Source organism: Hypomesus nipponensis, chromosome 21 (genome assembly GCF_054491055.1).
Source record: "Hypomesus nipponensis isolate SF chromosome 21, ASM5449105v1, whole genome shotgun sequence".
Lineage (NCBI taxonomy): Eukaryota > Metazoa > Chordata > Actinopteri > Osmeriformes > Osmeridae > Hypomesus > Hypomesus nipponensis.
This window is the reverse complement of record NC_140381.1, coordinates 8,420,783-8,445,000: the sequence shown is the minus strand read 5'-3', so window position 1 is coordinate 8,445,000 and position 24,218 is coordinate 8,420,783. Positions and strand designations below refer to the sequence as shown.

Below are 24,218 nucleotides of genomic sequence, written 5' to 3'. Positions count from 1 at the left end.
CCGGGATATTGCACTTCTCTCACAGAGAGCTGTGCCTGGGCCATTTCAATTAGACGGGGAGAAAACACAGAGCCCAACACCAGGCCACGGTCTGAATTTGAAAAAGATTGAGTTCTTTTTTCTTTCTTTCTTTTGGCCATGAGGTGTTTTTTCACCATTTCTGAATGTAAACCGTGCCCTGCTCTGGGCGTAGGCCCGAGGTTTTGACTGCTTGTCCGTTAAAATCAGGCAAGCTTGTTGACAGGATTTCTGTTCACAGAGTGATCTGTTTTTTGGGGGGTAGTTGTTGTTTCCCAAGAAGTCTATTTATTGTCATTTTCTGTCATTCACTTTACATTTACCTCATTTTGGAGACCCAGTGCTGGCCCAAACTGATTCATGCCACCAAGGGCTTGCCCTCGTCCATGATATTTACACAGAAGAATCCAGTCATGGTTTGGAAATAAAGGTCTTGAAGCAGTTCTCAGTTTCCCTCCCTGTCAAATTTCATTGTCAAGTCAATTCCTCAAACATTGGCTATACTTTCTCATAATGAATAACTGCCCTATATGCCCAAATCTAAGGGGACATTGACTTGCATTCTGACCTCATATAGCCCTTATTATTTTCTCTAACTCATTTTCCAGCATCATTTTTCCATAACATTGTAGAGAGAGCACATTTTAAACCCCAACCCTTTATACAGGCCTGAGCGCTCCTCCCTGATCCCTGCACGTTAAGACCCGCTCACAGTGAAGTTTTAAGAACTCATTGCCCACATAATGGTTGGTCTTTAAACAGCGTGGTATCAGAGCCGTTGCGGTCCCGTTTAAAGGGGTCGTTAAGCGGGGCTGTGGTCTGTAAGACCTCGCAGCGCTAAGCGTTCATTAGCCCAAAGCTTCTCCTAATTGATGCGTGGAAGGTCTCTTCTCGGTCTGCGCCGTGTGAACACAATTAGGCCGTAGGCCTATTACGCGCGCCAACAAAAGTTCAACTGTTTGTTTTTTTGACTCTGGAAAGTATTATTTCGATTTTTAAGAGAAAGTTTTCGTCCCACGTTCTTTTCCCAAGTGAAAACGAACCTCTCGACAATATTTTCTCAGGCGTGTGGGGGTGCTCACGATTGTACTTTCTGATAGTTAAAGCAGGACACCTACATTAAGCGGCTATCTATAATTTTATTTTGCACGTTGGCCTATACTGCATCCAACATAAAAACATGTTTGGATTTGAAATTGTAAACAAACTATTAGGCTATATGGGCCAATGGCTTCCAAGTTACTTAAGTCATTCAAGGTAATATTCATGGTTTGAGGGACTACACACTATAACCTATTATTCTCTATATTTAATAGCACTAAAATGTGGTTCAATGTCATGCAACACCACATAAAAAATAAAAATAACACATTAGACTTCAAGTGCACTTCTAAAACGCGTGCGGAAATTTCACATGCTTTTTTTCTACCGCACCCAAACATTGACAAGCCTTCTTAGTCGTTGCCTAGCTTTGTATTGCACTCCGTGACCTAAATTGGTCACTGGGATCAAATATACTGTTATCACTACTAGTCTACCCAAATATTGAAATTGTAATAGTTTGCCACGTTTGTGCTTTTACTAATTGCTTTGTCAAAGTCAACGATTCTTTTGATATTTCCAGCAATACATTCAATTCATCAAAAACGGGTCAAGTACGAATTTGGCTAACATAATCCCTTACTGAGTAATATTTTATTCGACTAGGTGACGTTCACCGTCTCTCTCGTCCAGATCTAAAGTTTCTTGTGTCCCAGTCTCTGCCTCTGTACAGTGGACACTGTAGATTAGTTAGTTCCGGTTCGTATCTTTAATAGCAGCAAATATGAACTGCATTTATTTAATCTTACTTAGTTTTTAAAACCAAATATAAACAATATTTTGGTCGTATTTTCTTAGTTTGCATTGTCATTCACAGGGAGGCCTCCATTGGTGGAATCACCATAGGATATGTATAATTGATCAATTCGTTAATTCCATAATTATTTCGTTTGTTTCAAACACTATTTCATTCATGAGACCATTATGAAAATTAAATGTCATCATGAAATGGTGTATTGAACTATGAGACTTAATTTTGGTAGGCATTAAAGCGCCATTGTGTTGCTTAGTATTTTGAAAGATTCTCATCACATTGAGTAAAGCCTCTGTTGAATTATATTAAGTATTAGGCATACTGTGAAATTTTTAAGACCAGATACCAATTTCAATCAGATGTAAACTTTTGTAAGGGTCACTAAAACGACATGATTAAAATAGATCAACTATTTTCACTTTGAATCTGTGAGTTAATGTAATATTGCCTAGAGTACAATTATGATTCATGGATATTTAATTGTGAGCCTCATAGACCAAATGCAAAAAATCAGAAATGTGGCTATATCCATGAAAACACAAGGTAGGCTGCTGATCACAGGTTATTGTTGTTCACGACAAAAACTTGGTGATAGGTGGAATGCTATTTAAACAGGGTGGGGGGGGGGGGGGGGGACAGAAGGAAAATGTTTGGTCTGGGTTTTTAAATTTGAAATATTAGTCCAACGAAGAGACTGCAATATCTGCTCCTGAAAAGAAGCAAGTTGTCAGAATTATAGGCCAAGATCAAATATGATCAAGTTGAAGATTTTTTATCAACCAATATAACAACGAATAACATGCCCAAACGTGATTAAGTTGAAAACAGTTTTGATTTTTAGATTTTATTCAAAATAAATTATTGTCCAGCAGACATTCCGTTAATGAAATATTTTTTACCGAGACACACAAAAAAGGTCAATTATTTGATTAGCGAATGTGAAAGGTTGCCTGTTTTGCAAAGTTGGCTATTAAGTTTGCATTTTGGTTATTTTATTGTTGATATCAGCAACTTGCTGTAGTCAGGCTTTTGTATTTTCCTTCAATCGTCTCATTATGACTTCATCTTGAATCATGAAACCCTCGTGGTTTTGACATGCCTTTTTAGCTTGGCCTACATCTAAATAGTTGCTACACTGTTGTGAATGATTATGTTGAAATTATTGTACTAACGGTATCATAAGGGACACAAAAAAGCTACTTGAAAATTATTTATCCCGAGGCTTTATGCTAAATGTTCCGTGGCCACAGTTCTGTGAAATGGGCTTGACCTCGTAACGTGTGGCCTGTTTTTAAAGAAACGGATCTCAGCTAATCAGAACTTTGAACTTTGCAACGCAAAGACAGACAACTGCGTGACAGACTTGACTTGCCACCACCCCCACACACACCCACTCCCCTTTCACTTATCTATCGTGTTCAATTGAATTATTTAAATTATGTTGAAATAATAACTTAATTCATAATTTCATTATGCATCAATAATAGACGATGCCAAATGCGTTGAGGAGGTCAATATTAAATAATTCATATGTCGTTATGTTACTCCTGATGCTTGTGGAATGTCATTTAGGTTTTTGACTGAATTGACATCAGAAAGGAGAGAAAACATGCACAACAACAAACAAACATAAAACTTGAGTCCAAGCAGTGTTGTTGAGATCCAGTGGATGTGTGTGTGTTTACTTGACAAGGCGGTTCAGTGTGAAATGATTAATTAAGTACTTTCTGTTGCTTTATGTGTATGTTTGTGACATGGATAACTTTAACACCCTGACTTTCAAACATAGGCCTATAGAGTCAAACCCAAATGTGTGCGTAGGCCTATAATCATTTTGTTAAGCTTTTTATTATTGTATTTCCCCATAAGGCCTCCATATTGGTAATGTCAGTGGTCCAAAAAGTCTTTACTGTGTCTAAATGAGAGCTGTTTGGGCTATTTTTCTCGCATGTAATGATTTGAGGGAGTGGAAGGTCTCCTGATCGCAGGCCTACCGGCCTACACCTGACACTGGCTAATGCCTGCACCCTTCCAAGTGGACTATAGCCTTTAGGCTGTTAAAATAAGATAAAAGTGCATTCTCTGTCATTATTTGAACGTTATCGGCCGACTCTTTCCATTGAAAATGGGGTATGTAACAAATACTGTTTCTCTAAAGCTAATTCAAGATCAAGTTAAACTCCTGACTTGACCAATCAGGCCTAGGCCTATACACATGCCCTCTATCCCTGACTACTCTCTCCCTTCCTCCCGTCCGCAGCCGGTATACAAGCCAGTGCAGCAATAATCCCCGCCGCCCGTGATTTAGCCCGAGCCCGACTAATGCTCCTAAACCCCCAGCTGCTACCCTGGCCACTCGCTCTGAGCGCGACAGACTGCGAACCGCTCGCATTATTAATAATTCACCAACGCGACGCTTCCCCGATCGCAACCGGCTGAATCTCCGGCCTCGACGCTATGCAGTAAACAACTGTGCTCATTCTTATTCCATTTTTAAAAAGGGCATTAACCTTCTTTTGTTGCTGATATTGGGGAATAGCACGTCATCGTGTCAGTATTGAAAACCAATCGTCAGGAGAACCTTCATTGTACGCGAGCACATGCAGGCTTCGACAGCACTCTGGTGAGCGTATATCGATAACGTGCTACTTGTCGGTGACTGTGTAGGCATTCTGGTATATCGGTAAAGCAATTATGATTTGAAGACGAAGGCAAGCTTGTCTTTCATCTCATCTGCTTTGAGGAGGAGGCGGCGAGGGACCAGGGGTGTCCCCGATTGCATGTGGATCAAGGGGGAGAGAGAGTGACAGGGTAAAACAGAACGAGCACGGAGAAGGAGAGAGAGGACTGATATTCGTTTGGACTATCACAGTCGGAGAACGGGAGCTGTTATAAAACGGAACAGAAATATAAACAACTTACTTTCAAGCTTACCTCCGTCCATGGTATTTCATTGACACTTTGACTGCTCGGGTCTCAGTCTTTTGTTGGGAGAACTTCGCTAACACTGCGTTAAAGGACGCACCGGGACATTTACGCAATCGTCTCCCGAACTTCTTAGGCCAACGCATGCTGGGAATGGATGCAGGTTGTGCGGAAAGTGAAGCAAACCACACCGACTAACGACGAGAAACCGAGGGTCTTCGTTCCTCCCTTTCCACTTTTTCTTCTTGTGAGGGTTCACTTTTGAAAGACGGGTTTCTGGGCCGCAGGCCGACTTGTTTAAAGGTCTTTTTTTGTTTCCGGTAGTAGTGAAGAAACCGAGTCACCCTCTCTCGCCCTCGCTCCCTCTCTCACTTTTTGGAAGCTGAACTTTTAAAGCAAAATGGGGCATTGAGAGTGTTGGCAATTTTCCCTGCGCTATAATGGTACGTGCTATGTAATTCAATAATTCCACTTAGGCTAAGACATCTTTATGGTGTAGCGTTATAGCTTCGACATTATATCTACAAATTAAATGCTATCTAGACGTATCTGTTCTTATTTATACTATTTAACAAAGGGATTTGCAGACATAATTGATAGACACTCACTTCTGATATAGAGGCAAGATGAGAAGGATGTGATAAGGGTCTATTAATCACATACATTACCTGTGCGTATGTTGACTATTTGTGTATTATTGATCCGTTTTTGAGGTTAAATTATTTTGGCTAAGTGTGTGTTTGTACAAGACATGTATTCATCGGTGGCATTTGGAGTGCATCACTCCAACGTATGCTACAGCAGGACCACCTGTGTACAGGGAGTTTCCACTTTTCTGCAGGCTAATTAATAGTTCTCAATGCATTCATAGCCTACACAGCGTATTTATATCAAGCTCTATTATTAGTAATCGTATCATTCCCTAAGCACATTTTAGCAGACTAGTATTGTATTATAGTCAAATGTATATTTTTTGTAAATTGCTGTAAAGAAATGTCCCTTTTATTTGCACTTATATTGTTACAAAAGCATTGAGAGCAAACGCCGAAGCGGGGATGTAAAAGCTTGACAAAGTGGAGGGTAGTCTCTCTACTGCTCACATCAAACGGAATTGCATATGCGACGACAGCATGTTTTATCGTTACAGCAAAGCCGTTTGACAGGCTGGGGATGGGACTGTCCGGGTGGTTTAGGCCTTTGGTGTGCTAAAACCGTTATATCGTTTGCTCTTTCACTCTCCTCATAATTTCAAATTTTTCTCCTCTGTGTGAGGCCGACAGGGTTTTTTTTATTTATCAATGGGTACTTGGATTGCGTAGTTGATGACACTTCATATACTGTAGCGAGGAAGAAGGGGTAGGTGCAAGCGGATATTCAGTATATAGTGTAAAGAGGCTGTAGGTCACGTATAGGCCTCATACGGTATAAACACACCAACTGTAACACACACTTGCTGATTAATGTTGACAACTGACAAATAATGATGTGGGAAAAAAAACATGTTATTCTATAGTCTCTGTAGGCTTATATGTTAACGTTCTTTTTTGATGTAGGCCTATATGTTTCCATATGTCACATGTCTGGTCACCTGCCTGTTGCATGGCATTCTGAGACCACTCTCCTGCAAATGATCCTCTATATGCACACATCTAAGTGTACTTGTAAAGTAGGCTATGCACTCATTTAGGCCTTCGCTAGTATGCAAGAATCCAAGTAGGCACACCTACTCCTGGTCTTTTTAATAGTGTGGATGTGAGTTGGCCACAACGCGAGCAGGGGATGTTTCTTTAGGCTGACACACGTCTGCCACGCACCTGCACACACACACAAAGGCTGCAAACTATTTTTTTTATTTCTCTCTCTCTTTCTCTCTCTCACACACACACATCAAGCTATTTCAGACAATGACAACTTTGTCACTACAAAAGCTTATAAGAAATTCAGTATCATTCATTAACTAATTAAACTGTGATTTACTAGACATTTAGCAAACATTTATTTCTTCTGAGAAACTTATTTCGTCTGATTCCTTGAATGCGTCAATGCACTGTGGTTATTATTGGCAACCTTGAGCAGTCTCGTGTCAATCCAATAAAAGCCAATTGTCAGTTGATGTTGGTGAGCCTCCATAATCGTCATCAGCAACAAATTATATTGTTTCAATACGCCACTTTAAAGACAGAAAGTTTTTTGGGGTGAGAGACAGAGAGGTTGATCCGTCCTCACCCCACCTCAACACATTACGCCCTATTGAGTCATATGTTTTGTAATGTAACGCCGGCCCGTCGTCTTTGTGGAGTAATTCTTATGCACTAAAACCATAACCGCAGAAATCTCTCCAGGATCAGCCCTTGTCAGACACAAAGGGCCCGATTGTACTAGGAGAAACCTCATTGTTAAGCGCACTTAGTCGCTACAGTGGGCTCCCGGAGCAGTGTGTGGTTTTGCTATTAAGTTGTCTCTGAATGAGCGGGACATGCAGAAGCAGAGGGCTGGTGCGGCGTCGGGTTACGGCCAAACACTGTCACTGGAAGTGCGTCTTACCCCGAATGCTACAGTGTAGCGTAGCGCAGAGAGGCTCGCTGGTCGGCCTAGCCTGTCTGGCAGGATGTGCTGTTGACACGGCGCCAGGTTGGGTGCATCTTCGGGGCGTGACTCACTCACTAACTCCTGCAGCTCTGCACCGACTTGTTCACGCTGTGGTTAGTTTGGGAGCGAAGGGATTTTATGCTTTCTTTTTTTTCTCCCTTTTTTTGGTCTTTCTTTCTTTTGGACAATATGCTGTCAGTTACATATTGTCTGCTACCCACGTCTTTAACAAGTCGCTTATACTTTTACTCATACCACATGGCCTGCTACTTTCTTTTAGTAGAAAACACACACACGCATACACACACAAACACTTACAACAGTGTTTGCTGAAATCATCTGAATTCAATCAACCAGTGGCCTATCCACACATAGGGCTCTACCAGCACTGTAGGTGCAGATCCTTCATACTGTCCAAATCTCACAGTTTACTGCTCTGTAAACCAACGTGCAATTAAGCTGAAGAAAACAATATTCAGCACTGCATCTTGGCTCCACTTTTGACCCCTGGAAGAACTAATGTTAAAAACACAGAAGTGTACTGAAATAATTAGCACCCCACCCACAACCACCACCTAACTACAAACACCATCATATCCATTCCTCCCCCCACCTCCCTCGCTTAGCAGTATCTCACCCCCTTTGCCCCCCCCCCCCCCCTCTTCCCAATCTCTTTTCTTTCTCTTTCCCTCTCTCTGCCCCCCTCAACCCCCCCCCCCCCTGAGATGCCAGTGTGAAAAATCACATTTTTCCAACATCTCTCCCTGAGGTGGCCCTGGCAGGGACTCACACGGCGGACATTTCTGCCTTTCATACAGCCCTCCCTCACTCACCGCCCGAACGCAACGTTTTATTTTTGTGTGTGTGTGTGTGTGCGCGCGTGTGTGTATTTTTTTCCGGGCCCCAGCGTCTTTGATGCTGCTGCCATCTCACGCAGGTTGGCTTGCCTGTTCCCCCCCCCACCCCCTACCACCACCACCTCCCCGTTCGTTTCCCCCCTCTCTTCACTTGGCAGTGAGTTGAAGTCCCGGCCACCAAATTGTGACGGTAAATAAAAACAATAGCGCTGATAATAATTGCGCTTTGTTTAAGAGAGGCTGACAGCGGTGTCACAAGCGGTGACAATTGTTGGCCTTCCAGAAGACCTGGTTCCGGAGAAGGGGCAACAAACTTCCAGGTGTGGTGGGGCGTCCATGTGCGCAAAGGTAACGCGTGCGTGTATGTGCCGATGAAAATGTGTGCGTGCCTTGTGCCGCGCGCGTCTGCGCGTGAGTTTGTGTGTGTACGCTATGTATATGTGTGATCATTGATACGGTGCCATTCATATGGTTTAAAATGGAGCCATCTGAGAACCAAATCCACCATCAGGCCCTTTCGTATGCAAGCTTCCTACCGAGGTGTGTGCGTGCGCGAGCGAGCGAGCAGGTTTTTGGAGATCTCACCTCCGAAGAATTTGGCCATATGGTCGACAACGTATACTCACAAAAGGAGGGAAAGGGTGCGAGAGAACGAGCGAGAGAATCCCACTCTTTGTCAGTTTTGCGGTAGCCGGATGTCAGTTTCCGGGAGCTTCCATATAATAATCCTATACCCAGTTCCCTGTCAGATGGTGACCACACACACACACACACACACACACACAAAAACCCCTCCAACATGCAGCCCGGCATATTATTTGGTGAAAAATCTGTCTCAATTAACACATTTGCATTGGGTGGTGATGGACTCCAAATAGGTCACTGACTCAATCCTGCGCCTCGGAATCTTCCCTCTAAAATGTTAATTAAGGGGGCTTTGAGATTTTTTGCTCTGGGCCTACCATATGGACCGGGCATATGCTCTATATATATAGTACCAGAGGCGTTGTTAGACATAAAACTCTACTGGGGCACAGGCCCCTATTCATATCCCTTTTTTTTCTTTCAAGCTTGCCGCGCACAATGCACTACTAGGCTATAGAAACTCCCCTTGCTTAACCGACTATACAAGAGTTCAGGGACTCAAGTTTGATATCAGCTTTGGCAGGGACATCAATCGTTAATGCGAGCGCCAAAACGTTTTCCGCATTCATTTGAGCGCAAATACTGTTTTTTGAGCGTTGTGTAATTAACGTTTTTTTTAAACGTTTTTTTACGTTTTAGTCCAAATAAGGTAAATGATCGGTAGGCCTATCATTTAGAAACTTGTTTTCGTTTTGTCATGTTTTCTTAGCCGACCTCAATTCTGACTTGTGTGCCGACACCTGGACTTCTGTGCTTGCTGCAGTGGCTATTTGGCAAGCTCAGAAGAGCGCAACATGGAATTCTGCGGGTATATCAGTTTGTGTTTTCGGTTAAACTGCTTCAATTTTACAAGCGTCGATCGGGATACTGCGTTTATTTTTTCCGGGATTATCAATCTTAACGAATGCACTGACTAATAAACTAAATTGTTAAAGCTCAAACTTTAGATTTTACTGGCGCACAGCAGATGTATACTGGGGCACGTGCCCCAGTAAAAAGGGTCTAACGACGCCCCTGTATAGTACATCAAATAATTCATACAGTGTTCCAGGAAAGCATAAGGGCCACGGGTTTTGCTTTTCTGTTTTGGAGAGGGTGGTAGAGTTCTGGGTACAAAGGGAGTCAGTGTTTCTGTAGTGGCCCTCGCAGACAGGTACACATTGGAGTCTGCTCCACCTGTGAATAAAAAAGGGTCGCCATGTTTGTGTTTAGTTTTTCCAGTTTTTTTTTGTATTTCCTGTGGAATTTAGGTCATGGGTTCTTGAGATAATTGAGCCATATTTGCATGTGTTAGCTCCTTGCCTGCAGGTCCTATATCAGATGTAGGTTCACGGTGTTGACAATGGCGGAGTATGCTGCAGCTCGCGTTCTATCGAGGTGCTTTGTTGGGACTTTGTCTTTCTGTTGGCTGATATGGCTCTGTCTTGGCTGCCTCTGGGTGTCTGTCTGTGGGCACAGACACACACCCTCACTCTCGCCCAGCCATTGTGTCCCAGTGGCACATCCACTCAGACTCTCACCAGTCAATGAGGCAGCAGCCAATGCGACCAGCCCCTGTGTGCACCCGTAGCTTTTTGGGCAGAGAAACAGCCAATCGGAAGAGCCCTCGTGCACCTGACACTGTCTCTGCCCCAGGACGCCCAATCGCAGAGGTCCAAGTGCACCTGGTGCATTGTGGGCCGGGAACTGCTGCGAACACCGCGGCTCCCCCCCCCCAACCCCCCAACCCCCCCAACCCCCCCCCCCTCCCACCCCCCCAATCCCACCACCCCCCCTCCCACCCCAACACAGGTGCCGTGGATCCGGGCCATCAGGACCACCGGCCAATCACACGCGGACGCGCTATCTAACACACATGTGGCCTGGCAGACTCCCCTATCCCATCATGCCTTGCTGTCTTATCAGCGGGCCTCCGCTCCCTCCCGGCCCCACCGTGCCCCGCTCAGGCAGCCCGTATCTCAACAATGAGAGCAGTGTGCCCACATGGCGCGGGGAAAAAGATCGAAAAGAAAAGAAAAGCAGGGCCTCGCCGTAAAAAAAAAAGAAAAATTACATGTTTATATGCTAATAAAGATGATTAGGAATCGCACAATCGCCGGAAAAAAGAATGTTTGCGGGCGCAGATTATCCGTAATAAAAAGCGGGAGGGAGAAAGGGAGAGAGAGAGAGAGAGAGAGAGAGAGAGAGAGAGAGAGAGAGAGAGAGAGAGAGAGAGGGTGACAGAGAGAGAGAGAAAGAGAGGGTGAGAGAGAGAGAGAGAGAGAAGGAGGGGGAAAGAGAGAGAGAGATGGGGGAGAGAGATAGATAGAGAGAGAGAGAGAGAGAGAGAGAGAGGGGGGAGAAAGAGAGAGAGAGACAGGGAGAGAGAGAGAGAGAGAGAGAGAGAGAGAGAGAGAGAGAGAGAGAGAGAGAAAGGGAGAGAGAGCTAGTTGTACAGACCTCTCATTGCGAGGGATATGAATAGCCTTTGTTTTCACCACAACTCGGGGCTGTGTGGTCTGCCAACGTCTGGCTCTTATTATAGGGGTTTGTGTCGGCGCAAGTGGCATGCACGTGTGTGTGTGTGCGTACGTTGGTGGGTGTCTGTGTGCAGCACAAATGTGTTTGCGTGTAAGGGCATCCATAGGTATGTCAAACTGTGTATGTTAACGATTATATGTTGATTTGTGTGTGTGTAGTCGAAAATCTCCAAAGTGCGTTTAACGAGTCCACACACACACCAGGTAGGTTTTTTTTTTCGTCTCCACAAGATGAAATTCGCTGTGGGGTTTCGGGGTTGGCACCGAGCGGGCCGCCGCCTCTCTCTATCCGTGAAAGTTGTGAAATGAAATAGGATTTCACAGAAGCGGCGGTGCGGCTGTGGGATTTGGGCTCCAGTCAGCTCAGTGGAGTGGGTTAGGCTGATCCAATCAACGGTAGAACTGGGGGGTTGGGGAGGGAGGGAGAGCCCATTTCACAGCTCCGGGGCCCTGCCAGGGCCCTCGCTAGCCTACCCGACCGCCTGCCTCAGAATGCAGATGAACCCTGCTGAATACACACACAATCACACACACACACTCTTACACCCACACACACACACTCACACACCCACACACATACACTCACACTCACACACCCACACACACACACTCACACACACTGCAGTTCCACGCTATCCCAGTCAGGAGATGTGTGGATGAAGCTGAGTTGTTGATACGTCCTCCAGAACAGGGAGATCTTCAGGGCGGATATGAAACCAGGTGTAGGGGGATTGTCGGGGCGGGGGGGGGTGAGGTGAAGGATGGTTTCTCAGGATGGGCTCACGTGGAAGGATCTGGAAACACTAGCAGCAGTGAGGTTAGCTCTAAACCTGAAAGATATCACAGATAATCGGCAATGAGATGATGTCATTTGGGCAAAAGTTCATCACAAAAAGTGAACGTCTACTTGAAATGGGCTTTGAGAGGGTCAAATCCGGATCATATGAGCTTGTTTTCCTCAGGTATCCTTTAAGACAACCACTTTGCTATGATTCGACTCACTAATTCTTTAGCGCAACTTCACAAACAGCCTTAATCTGCGACGAGTCTGGGAGGGTGACTAAAGAGGGTTGTTGTCATTGTTGTGTTCCAGGCCACTGATACCTACCTGGTGAACGAAGATCCCTCCAGAGGTCCAGGGATGCCCGAGTGTTTCCTGGTGTCTGACACCTACCGGGTATGTTTACACACACGTCTAGACACACACACTAAAACACACACACACATGCACGTACTTAAAACACACACGGCCGCATACCTTCACGCACACACACATCTGAACGCACACATCGACACACGCGCGTTTTTTGACACACGCCAAACCCATCGTTGTTGATTTGATCTCTACTGTCGGTTGTTCCTCTCTGCGCTTCCCCATACGTCTGCCTCACCACACAACCAGGTACTCGTAGGGGTCCTTTGTACCCAGCGTCCCCTCAGTTTGTGTCTCTCCATGGGTCGCTTCAGTCGAGGCTCTGGAGTTTATACGCATTCATATCAGTCAACCCAGTGCAGAGAGAGAGCAACACCAGACAAGAAATAGGACTCAAGAACGATGAATAGATCAAAGACAAAGCAAAGTCTCTTCGCGGCATGAAGGTCAGAGAGATCAGAGACAATAAAGAGATAAGGAACAACAGCTGCAACAGAGAAGCAGGCTGCTGAATACAAAAGGCAGTTCTTGTAAATTATGTCATATATTTATTCTCCTGAGCTTTCTTCACGGACAGGACTTGTACCCTCTGGGTGAGAAAGGGGACATAGTATAACATGAAGAAGAAACACTAGGGATATTAAGATTACAATAAAGTGATGTAAGGTAAGACTTGATCTACGGCTTAGGAGTAACGTGCCTGTTGGGAAATTGTTCCGTTTCTCTCACTATCACATCCCTCCCAAACATTTGTAACCACGGCCGGGTGACGTCACACGACCACAACACCAGAGAGGCCCAGCATTCACTGGCCAAACCCCCGGGACTGGGCCGAACCACACAGAACTCGAGTCTCGTAAAACAAAAAAGTCTGATGGTTTTCTCTCAGACCCCCATATACAGGTTTCCAGTATCCAGCCGCTCTGCAACCAATTCTTCACCGCGCAAGCAGACCATTCACGCAAACGCACGCACCACCGGCGCTTAAACGTTTTTTGGATTTCTCTCTTGTCGTTTTTTCTGTTTTTTTATTAAAACAAAATTGCCTCAGTTGCACATTTCTCTCTCTCTCTCTCTCTCTCTCTCTCTCTCTCTCTCTCTCTCTCTCTCTCTCTCTCTAGCTCTCTTTTTTTGTTTTGAAGCGGAGCCGGGGCCACCTGTCTCACACGTTTAGCATGCTAACGATGGTGGTATCAGTGTGCTACATCCCTGTTCAATATTTAACGGCTCCTGCCCACAGGCCATCGTACCAAGCCCAGCGCCGCAGCGTGTCAGGGAGGGCAAACCGCAAGCTCCAACTATAGCCCCGGCGGCGCATGCTTTTCACATGTGCTTTTTTTATGACCGACTTAGCCGGAGAAACCACTAAAAGTAGCGGTAGGCTTTGGTGGTGGTGATGGGGGTTGGTGGGTGGGTGGGTGGGTTGGTGGGTGGGTTGGGTGGGTTGGATGGGAGGGAGGGTGGAGCAGGAATTGTTGCAATGAGAAGAAATCTGTTTTGGGGGCAAGTTTTTTTGTGTGTGTGTGTGTGTGTGGGGGGGGGGGGGGGTTGGGGGCCAGGAAAGAATTTGTTCCAACGAGTAAATCAGTTTCTAGAGAGTTTTTGGGGGTGCATAGTGTGTGTGCGGTTTGAGGGAGTTGCTTTTTAATAGCCAAGGACCTGCGTGGAATACTGAGATGGACCTTGCAGCTCTGGCAACACTGCTGGAGCCAGACGGAGACCGCCAAAGAGTTTAGAGACAGAGAGACAAAGTGATACAGAGCCAGGGAGGGTAGGAGAGAGAGAGAGAGGGAGAGAGTAATCAAAACGAGAGCATAAGTGAGACGAGAGACCGAGAGGGAAAAAAATGTAACAATATCGAGAAAGAGAGAAAAAGAGAGGGAGACTAAGAGGAAGAGAACACTTGGTATAAAGTGATATAGAGTGGGGAAAGAGAGTGAAAGAATGCTTACAGTAAGAGGAACAGAAAATGTATATAAAGAAAGAGAGAGAGAGAGAGAGAGAGGGAGAGAGAGAGAGAGAGAGAGAGAGAGAGAGAGAGAGAGAGAGAGAGAGAGAGAGAGAGAGAGAGAGAGAGAGCACAAAGACTAGAGGTTTTGGGCCTGTGCCGTGGGGTGTGGTTAGGAAGGGAAAGCGAGGGAGAAGAATGAAGAGGAGGAGAGAACATGGGATGCAGGGAAGGGAGTACCTCCAAAATCAACCAATCAATCCTCTTCTATTTTCCCGCACTTTTTACTCCCTCTTGCCTTCCTCCTTCCCTCCCTTTCTTTTCTTACCCATTTGTGCGAGATAATGAGTGTGTGTATGCTTGTTAGTATGCTCATGAACGCATATTATACTGTATGAGGGAACACATGATGGAACGTGTTTGTGTGCATGCGTGTGTGTGTGTGTGTGTATGTACAGGGGTTGAAGCTGAGGTCTCGTAAAGCTGTATGGCTCCAACTACCCAGCATCCCTAAAGTACTTGGCGTTCGCGCTCCAGTGTGACTTCACCCCCATAACCCTAACCCTGCCTAACTAACCTCCCTTTCTATGTGCACACACACATGCACACACACACACATAGACACACATACACACACACACATAGACACACACATACACACACATGCACACACACACACATAGACACACATACACACACACACACACACACACACACATAGACACACACATACACACACATGCACACACACACACATAGACACACATACACACACACACACATAGACACACACATACACACACACATGCACACACACACACATAGACACACACATACACACACACACACACACACATAGACACACACATACACACGCACACATGCACATACATGCATGCATGCACACCAGTGGCGATTTTAGACCCTTTTTAGGGGTGCTTAAGCACTAAATTTCATCTCAATACCCCCCCCTCCCCCCAAAAAAAAAAAAAAAAAGAAGAAAAAAATATTCTCGTTTATTATCATTTGATTCTGGTAGTTCATGAAGAAAGGGCAATCCTTAGTTTTTTTCATTCATTCATTCAATATTTTGCATAATAATACCTAAATGAATTAATTTTTATCCTGTGGAATTTGGGATTTATTAGCAAGGGGGTTTAGCACTTTTGCAAGGCACTGTATTCATGTCACATTCTCATTGGGGGCTGAGCAGTCCTAAAGGTCTGATCCTAGAATCACCCCTGATGCACACGCACACACACATGCACATACACACACAGCCAAAAACATGCATACTGTAGCACTTTATCTTACCTCAAGGGCAAAATCATGGGAGTGTACATTATACTGTCATTTCTAGAAAACTCTTTGCATATATGAGAACGATTAGACAAACCGGATGAGCAGGGAGAAGTTGAGGACAAAAAAACACTCTAAAAAAACATTACATAACCTGTCAAATGATGTCCTATTCAGGCCTAAACACTGAGGAATTATTCTTTTGAATTTGAAATAGAATAGAATTTTAGCCTGCCAAAAAAGTTACTGTGCATGTTATTAGTTGTGATATGATACAACATGATGAAATCGTTTTTGACAACTTGTCTGAGACACTTGTATAAGACGGATGCCAATGTTGTGGTGCCTGGAAACATTAAGTGGGCAAACTGCAAGTAGTGAATAATACTTTGACCCCTTTTTATCCTGAAATCGGTGGTTAAGTGGGATTATAAATTGGGGCATTGTGGTGGATTTTTGTGACATTGTGGTGTAGCTCAGTGTCTGTTATTCGCACACTCACTAACACACATACACACTACGATTGGGTAATGGATGGCGATGAATGAGGGCTCTAACAATCTTCCCTGTAATTTAGTCAACCTAAATTTATCAACAAGTGAAATGTCTAGTGTCAACTTTAAAATGATTCCACTTGGCATGGATTACACATTTTTGCCACGATCCGGGCGCTGTTATGTGAAGACAATTCCGAACAAACATGAACTTGGTTGCTCAATAGTTTATTAGGCTACAGCACAGTCCCATTTTCAGAGTTGATATTTTGTCATTCAAGTGGCGATAGATATGTGGGAGAGGGAGCCACAGAAAGAGAGAGGGAGAGAGAGCGAGGGAGGGAGGGAGTGGGTGAGAGAGCGCAAACTTTTCCCCAAAGTTTGTGTAAGCTTTCACTTTCAGCTCTCGAGGCGGGGTTACTGGCTGCAGCATGGAGTGAGCGCGAGGGGGACGGCGAACGATTGCAATGCAGCACCACAGCGAACTTCCAACCAACTATATTAAGATCTCAATTTTTTTTCTCTAAAATAACAATGTACTCCCCTTACTGCTTGACACAGGTAAATGTATGCCTTTCTTTGCTATACTGCCTCCACTTTTCCCCGCTGGAGGACTCCTGTTATAATGTTGTCGTTGTCCCGTGCGGCTTGTCAATTACAGTGTTTAGGACCTTTTTAGCTATACGCTCTTTTCTGATAGTGTTTTGCTTCCTTTTCTCTACCAGTCTCCCGTTTCTTTGATGGCACTTATCCAACAGGCTTTCTTGTGCGTTTCATTGCACATGGTTTGAGAGAAAATGGCGCTTCTCCCAAATCTATTTTATATAAAAAGGAGGGGAGAAGAACTCAGGAGAGGGATTGGGCTGGGTAGTTGGACATATGTCGCACAGAAACATCGACATATTTTAAGCAAAATGTCACCGCTTAGCATGAACTAGGAATAGGACTTGCAGTAACTGGTTGCGTTCCGGATAGTTTGATCGAAGAAATTATGGATTTGTCGAACTTTGTAGCGATAGCGGTGGCTGTTATGGAGGTGTGCTGCTGTCAAGAGTTGCCGTCATACAACCCACACGACAGCTGTGACCGGGCAACAGGCTGTAAGCCACCATGGCCATATTCAGAACAATTCCCGTGTAGTTTAATATAGTTTTTTTAGATTTGATGAATTCCTTTCATAGTGCATTTATTTCTAACAGTTGGACGTGTGTTGCATCACTCAGCCTGGAAATCAGTCATTTTCTACAGTAGCCTAACAGAAAACCGCAAAGTATGTTGGATTACAAATAAAGTAGCCTAAATATAATGTCAGCAATGCTTTATGTAATTAAGCACCAAGTTCTAGCATTTTCTTTGATTTGAAAGTTTGAAATGCAGGTTGTTTTATATGCCAATGTTAAGGTTTGAAATGAATATATTTAACAGAGTTCTAATAGGCTTTTTTTGTTCATTTTAACATCTAACATTCTTACATTATTTGATGAGTCCAATTTAGTCAAATTAGTCATTTTATGATGTATGACCCTCGTAAAGAAAGCCTTGTTTGTTTTTAAACCATTTCAAGAATATGGAAACAGTTGACTTCACGTGAAAACGCAGGAGCGTAGTTGTTTTTTAATTTGATGTCCAGTCAAACGAATAAGGTTTCCACAGTTAGCCTTTTTCATTTAGATTAAATAGGCTACATTATTTCTGCTGGAGAACCATATGTACACTAAAGCCCACCTGCGGTAAATAACCGCTTGCAATGGGCCTACACGGAGACAGATATTGCCTATGGACTCCGTTTTAAAGTTAGCTGCAGACTTTAAAAGTCACTGTACTGTCTTGTTTCACATTGTGTAATAGTTTAATTTGTGTTTTGTTTTGTGTAGCTTAAATGGTAAAAGTTTGAATTATTTTAGCCTTCTTAAAAAAGGTCAAAGAGCATGAATGCAATTTTTTCTTGTAGGCGATAGGCCTACATGCGCTATAAAGCTTGTATATACAGCAGTTTAAATTGTATTCAAATGTATGCGAAGCTTGATTTCATTGTTAAATACGTTTTGTTGAATATACAGCCTTCGTGGAGTTAACTGGTACAGGGAAAACAGAGCGTCCACGGAGCGGCAAGAGGTTTGACACGGGCGTGCATTTGGAAGCACTGCTGTTTGTCTCGTAGTCAAAACCGGTTATTAAATGTAGCCTATAGCCTAGTCTTCTTATGTCTGCATGTATAGTTTACAAATCATGCTCTGCTTTTTAGTTAATTTGTTTTTAGACTTAAAGACCCAGGGCCGGCTTCTCAATTTGAAATGTAGCCATAGGTTACGTTGCCAAGTTAATAAACAATTCGATTTATAGCACTATTAGTTTCGTGTGAGACAAGTTCATATGTTTTGGTCCTGTTGGGCTACCTGCCTAACTCTTGTATCAAAATCATAGGTTCTGTGAAATATGGGCTCTTCCTTGTGCTATCAGGTCACAAAGACGTGCACCAGTTTCTATAGTTACAGTCTGATGTAGAAAATGACAACATTTCACACATCTATTTATTCTGAAATCACTTATTTTTTCCCAAAAGTTTATTCAAGAGACAAACTATGGCCTTACAAGCCTTGCGTAGTGTTGGCCACGTAGCCTATGTGTAAATGTAGGGTAGGGTTTTAATGTTTTCGTGACTTTCTTTTGCAGACTTTTAGTGACATTTGTAAAACATTTTTTCTAAAGAAACAGCTGACATGCATGGTCTGTGGGTCCAATAGCCTACAGTTTTACACATTATAAAACTCCGTTGCATTAGGTAGCCTATAGGCTTAAATAATATTAATACCTACAAGGCTATACTGTACAGGTAACTAGACACTATAGTCACTTGTGACGTCTATTTTCATTTTATTATTACTTTAAATAGTTTTTATCTTACAGCCCTACTTTATAGGCTACTAATACAATTATAACCATCGATTTGCTTCTAAATAACTGTTAAATGCATATTTGCTGTAACCATATGTCCTAGTGTGGTAGGCTATGAAGTCGAGGTCTGCCTCGAGTTTCCCTTTCTTTCCATTAATTAAAATTAATTGGCAACAGATCGTCATTCACTAGCGGCGCGTGCATGCTGCACATATGCGCGATACATATTGATCTTGTTAAGCTTCTGTTAGCTGATCCATGATCCCTGCATCTGATGTATTTTAGACTAATTGATTCATTTTCTTATTGACTCCAATTCAGTTGATAGTTTTATTGTGCCACGTTAATGCATACAGTCGACCTGGTTTAGACTGGTGTGGTCACTATACCGACATCCTAGTTTGCATTAAAGTTGGTTTAAAATCAATTTGCATGTTTCACTTGGATCAATGATCATGGTACTGCGCCTATTTCGGAGACACGCTATGTTGTCTTGACATCTCCACGGAATAGTTAATTTACCTTGGTTTTCCGGTGTGCAGTTTTGTGTGTGTGTGTGTGTGTGTGTGAGAGAGAGAGAGAGAGAGAGAGAGAGAGAGAGAGAGAGAGAGAGAGAGAGAGAGAGAGAGAGAGAGAGAGAGAGAGAGAGCCCCGCGGGAATTATGCTCGCGTTCCACCGGAATCGACCATTTTGTGTGGATATCCTTTTTCAATAGTCGTCGATTTGGACCATGTAGTTAATAATTAAAATCCACGGGGGTGCATTCACGCTGGTTACAATGTAAACAATCGCTGATACATTATTAATAGCGATAAAAGCTTTGCTGGAAAGGGAACGGGTAGGTGAGGGGCCTTGGGCATCGTGCGTAATGGACGCACAGTATGGACAGCCAAATTAGTGTATTTTGTAAAGTGGCACTGGGAAGTTCTGAAGTATTAATGACAGTGTGTTACATCTGTGGGGCATACACTCATTTGCATAAAGTTTTAATGTAGTTTGAAGGTCGAGTAGACTAGCGGTCTTTAATTAAAACTTTTGTTCAGTGTATGCGCCACTATATATTGCAGCCTCCTTGTGTTCCTCCAAATTAGATTTGGACTTCGATTGGTTTTTCACAAAGCTCCTATATATGCCTTTGCTTTCTCTGCCAACTTTGTACTTTTTCGGCAACGCATATATAAGTAAGACTTTACCGACTCCATATCAGTTTAGACGCTCATTTTAAATGATACGTAATGTCAAATTATTCCCAAACGGCTTGATTCGAAGATCAAACGAATACTTGAAATTCACTCAGTCGGATTTGGCACATGCTCGCGTCACAGTCTAGTTGAAAGCAGACTGTTGTAAATATAACCTAGTTTACCAAGAATATGAGAGCTTTGGCAAATTGAAATACTGTATGTCATGAAGTTGAGAGTAATAAGAATGTCCTACAATCTTACTCCTTTAATATCTGTGCAATTTAGAGCACAAAATACAGGCGTGCAGTGAGCTCACCCCCGATCAATCAGTGTTTGCACTCAACCCTTTCCTCAATAACCCATAACCCTTTCCCCTCAATCCAACAAACCAACCATTCAAAAACGTGAATAAACAAATCAATAAGCGGTAAATCATCAACAAACAGATTGGTTTGAGTTCCTCTGAGTCATTCTTAACCAGAACGACCACAGATGCACACAGGCCTTAGTTGTTGGCGGCTGCTGAGGTCTGGATTGGTGCGGACGGTCTACGTCAGGGCCCGGGTTTGGTTACACCAGGACCGGATGGGGACGATGACGGCGTGACGCTGGTGTAAGCCGAGGTGTGCTGTACCCGATCCGGTAACACACCGGGCCACTCCGGCTCGAAGGTCACTTTCCACCCCCAGGCACACACACACACACACACACAGCAGGCCAACTTAGGGGAGTTTGTGGTTGGGTGGATGAGAATAGGCATAGGGTTTGGTGTGGTGAAGGGGGGGGGGGGGGTGGGGTGGTAAGGGGAGGGGGGAGGGGGGGGGGGTGGAATGCCCTGTGGCAGTGCCAGACTGGCAGACAGATGCCCAGGGGTACATTGTGTTCTCTTTACTTATTCATCCCATTGGCCTAGCTGCAAGCTGACGGGAATAAGGACACCTTAGGCTGGAGGCTGGTGGGACTTGCTAGGCCTCTGATGCAGGGGGCATCAGAGGGCTGGGACTGAGCAAGCCTGCGTGTGTGTGTGTGTGTTGGGGGGGAGGGTCTGTGTGTGTGTGTGTGTGTGTGTGCAACTTGAGGTCATAAAATAGCATTATGATATGTGTGCATCACGGTGTGGCTTTTGAGCCATGTCATACGGTACATCGCCGTGTGGCATCAACGTATTCGCGCGTGCGTGCACACCTGCGGTGGCGATACATGTACTTGACTGCCAGGCCGGAGAAAACCAGAGAACCCATTCTCTGCTTTTCTGTTTCGCCCGGCAAATAAGGCCCTGGTGGCTCTCCTCTCCTGAATGACACACACACACACAGACACACACACGTCTTAGAGAGATGAGTTCAATCCAGACCCCTTTGCTTCTCTCTTATCTGTGCAGTCTTCCTGACCGCCCGTGGAAAATGGATTTATCATGCTTTAGTGGGGCAGTGTAAGATAATAGGTAGCTTGTCTCATGTGTGTACAAGCTTGTGTGTTGGTGTGCGTGAGGGAGGGAGGGCCTGTGCGTGTGCCTATGTGTGTCTACCGTATACGCATACTAGGTGTGTGTGTGTGTGTGTGTGCGCGCAAATCACCCCACCCCCTAGCGTGGATTAGGGTTTGGCTGCGATGTGGCCAGTGGTAGCAGGCAACCCCCACAGCAGTCCTGTGGTGGTCTACGATACCGCTGTGGCTACCGTGACACACAAACACACACACACCCGAAAATGGGCGAAAACACACACACGCATGTTATAGATAGATAGACAGACATGAAGATCCGGGTCTGCGGTGAGAGGCGGGGGGGGGGGGGGGGGGGTAACACCATAATCGTTTCAGCGTGTTCCAACAGCGATAAAGGCAAACAGCAATTTGGACTCAACACCATTGTCCTCCTCAGTTACACAGGCTAATAGAAACAGAACAGGATTTCTTGTTGTTGTTGGCATTTTAGGTTTAGACCACGGTCAGCCCTACCCAGCCCATTAGAAGCACAACGTTTGTGGTTTCAGCGCTCGAATAACTTCGGTTCAGTTTACCCCACCGTCACCAAGGGGAGTCGGTGAGCTGGCTGAATATGTCGTTGCTCGTAGAGTTACCCCCTTCCCCCCCCCCCACCGTAATTACACGGCGAGGATGGATTGGACCGAGGGAGAAGAGGAGGGTAGGCGGAGGGGAGCGCGACGGACGAGAGGAGAGCGGTAAAGAACGGAGAAGGGGGGCGGCCTCACCCTTCCTCCAAGTGCTCATCCTCCTCGTCTTGCTTCTTTTAGAATCTGTAGCAGTCTGTGAAGGGGTGTGTGTGTGTGTGTGGGGGGGGGGGGGGGGGGGAGGATCTGAGCCATCTACCCTGCTCAAGGATGAGCTGGTGTTGTTTTTGTTTTTTCTCTCCCACCCCCCCCCCCACTCTCACCCCCCTTCGGCCGCTTGTGCGTTTTCCGTTCTTTCGAACGGCTTTTTCTCTCTTTTTTTGGTTGTCTCTCCCTCTCTCTTTCTTCTTCGCGGGGCGAACCCAGTGAATGGGACAATGCAGCGTAGCGTGAAATTAAAGCTCTTAGTTACTTTGGAGTCGCTCAAAAGAGGATTTTACACATGCACGCATTCATACACAGCTCACATGCCGTATGGATATAGTTAATGAGAGGATGCGGCCCCTAGCGTCGAGCATCAAGGGCCAATTAAAAGTGGAGGGGCGACCTCGAGCGCGGGCCCCCCCCCCCCCCCGGGGGGCCGGGCCGAGACGTTCACCGGGAACCAGTCCCCCCTCTCCGTCGGATCCCCGTTTACGACCACACGGACCCCCACTCCCCCCCCCCCGGTGAAGCCAAAGAGGGTCGGCCCCCCCGCGACTAAAGCTGGAGATCTCGGGTCAACAGGATCAATTGGTGTGGGGCACTCTGTTGACACAGCACCAAAGGTCATTTATTTTCTGCCCCGGCAGACTTTTATGTGTGTGACTGTCAGTGGAAGGTTTCGCATAGAAGGTGTTGACAGGAGCATGTAATGCTGCCGGCACGTCAGACAGACACGGACCGATATAGAGACCCCCCCCCCCCCCCCCCCCCACCACCACCACCCTCACACACACCTACACACACATACACACTTCTCACCCGTCTGAACACCCCAGTAGCCCACAGTAGCAGTATGTGTAGTATCACAATAGGTTTGGTTTGCAGCTGCGTAGGAACATAAGTGCCCGCACACACACAGCCTCTCTCTAAACCCTTATGTAGTATGTAAGCCCTGTGCAGTTAGCAGTGTCCAGTCAGTCAACCTGTCAGTCAGTCCACCTGCCAGACAGCCATCTAGTCAGTCAGTCAGTCAGTCAGAGTGAGTCTCCATGGAACAAAGTTTGCTGCTCTGCTCGCATCTGGAGGAGGGCTCTGGACCAGGGCCAATGCTGGAAAAATCTATAAGCCATTGCGTAATATACCATATCTTTACCTCAGGTGAACCTTAGGCTGGCGTTGCAGCTGGGAGCACGCGCACAGGGTAGGGAGGCCTGTCAGGAGGGAGGTTGTGTGTGTGTGTGCGTGTGCAAGCACGTGTGTGTGAGAGAGAGTGAGAGATTGCGTTTGGGCGTGTGTGTGTGAGAAAGATTGGAGTGTTTGGGTGCGTGTCTGCGCGCATATGAGCGAGAGTTGGCGAGTGCGTGCGCACTACACAGTCTCACAGAAAGAGAGACCACCCCGAAAGAGAGAGAGAGAGTGAGAGAGAGAGTGAGAGATGGAGTGAGATAGAGAGAGAGAGTGAGGGCCCTTTGCGCCCAGTTTGCAGTCCAGCCCCCTTTACGACGCCATGACCAACAGCGCTCCTTCACCACAGCCACAGCAGATCCTCTCTCTTTAGCA

At 45.2% G+C, this 24,218-nt stretch overlaps 1 protein-coding gene across 8 annotated transcripts in view; it reads left to right on the top strand.

Moving 5' to 3' along the window:
- The window catches only part of nfixa (nuclear factor I/Xa), a 113,357-nt gene that overhangs the window by 3,119 nt on the left and 86,020 nt on the right, over positions 1 to 24,218 (top strand). For 5 of the 8 annotated variants that reach the window (XM_084686102.1, XM_084686095.1, XM_084686099.1 and 2 more), the window contains exons 1-2: positions 5,148 to 5,241; positions 12,502 to 12,585. In XM_084686102.1, the coding sequence (XP_084542228.1) occupies positions 5,239 to 5,241; positions 12,502 to 12,585 (87 nt within the window). In that variant the 5' untranslated portion in view covers positions 5,148 to 5,238. Of the gene's footprint in view, positions 1 to 4,318; positions 4,497 to 5,147; positions 5,242 to 12,501; positions 12,586 to 16,680; positions 16,864 to 24,218 lie in introns of those variants that run through there. The other 3 variants (XM_084686096.1, XM_084686101.1, XM_084686097.1) reach the window with 3 other exon arrangements.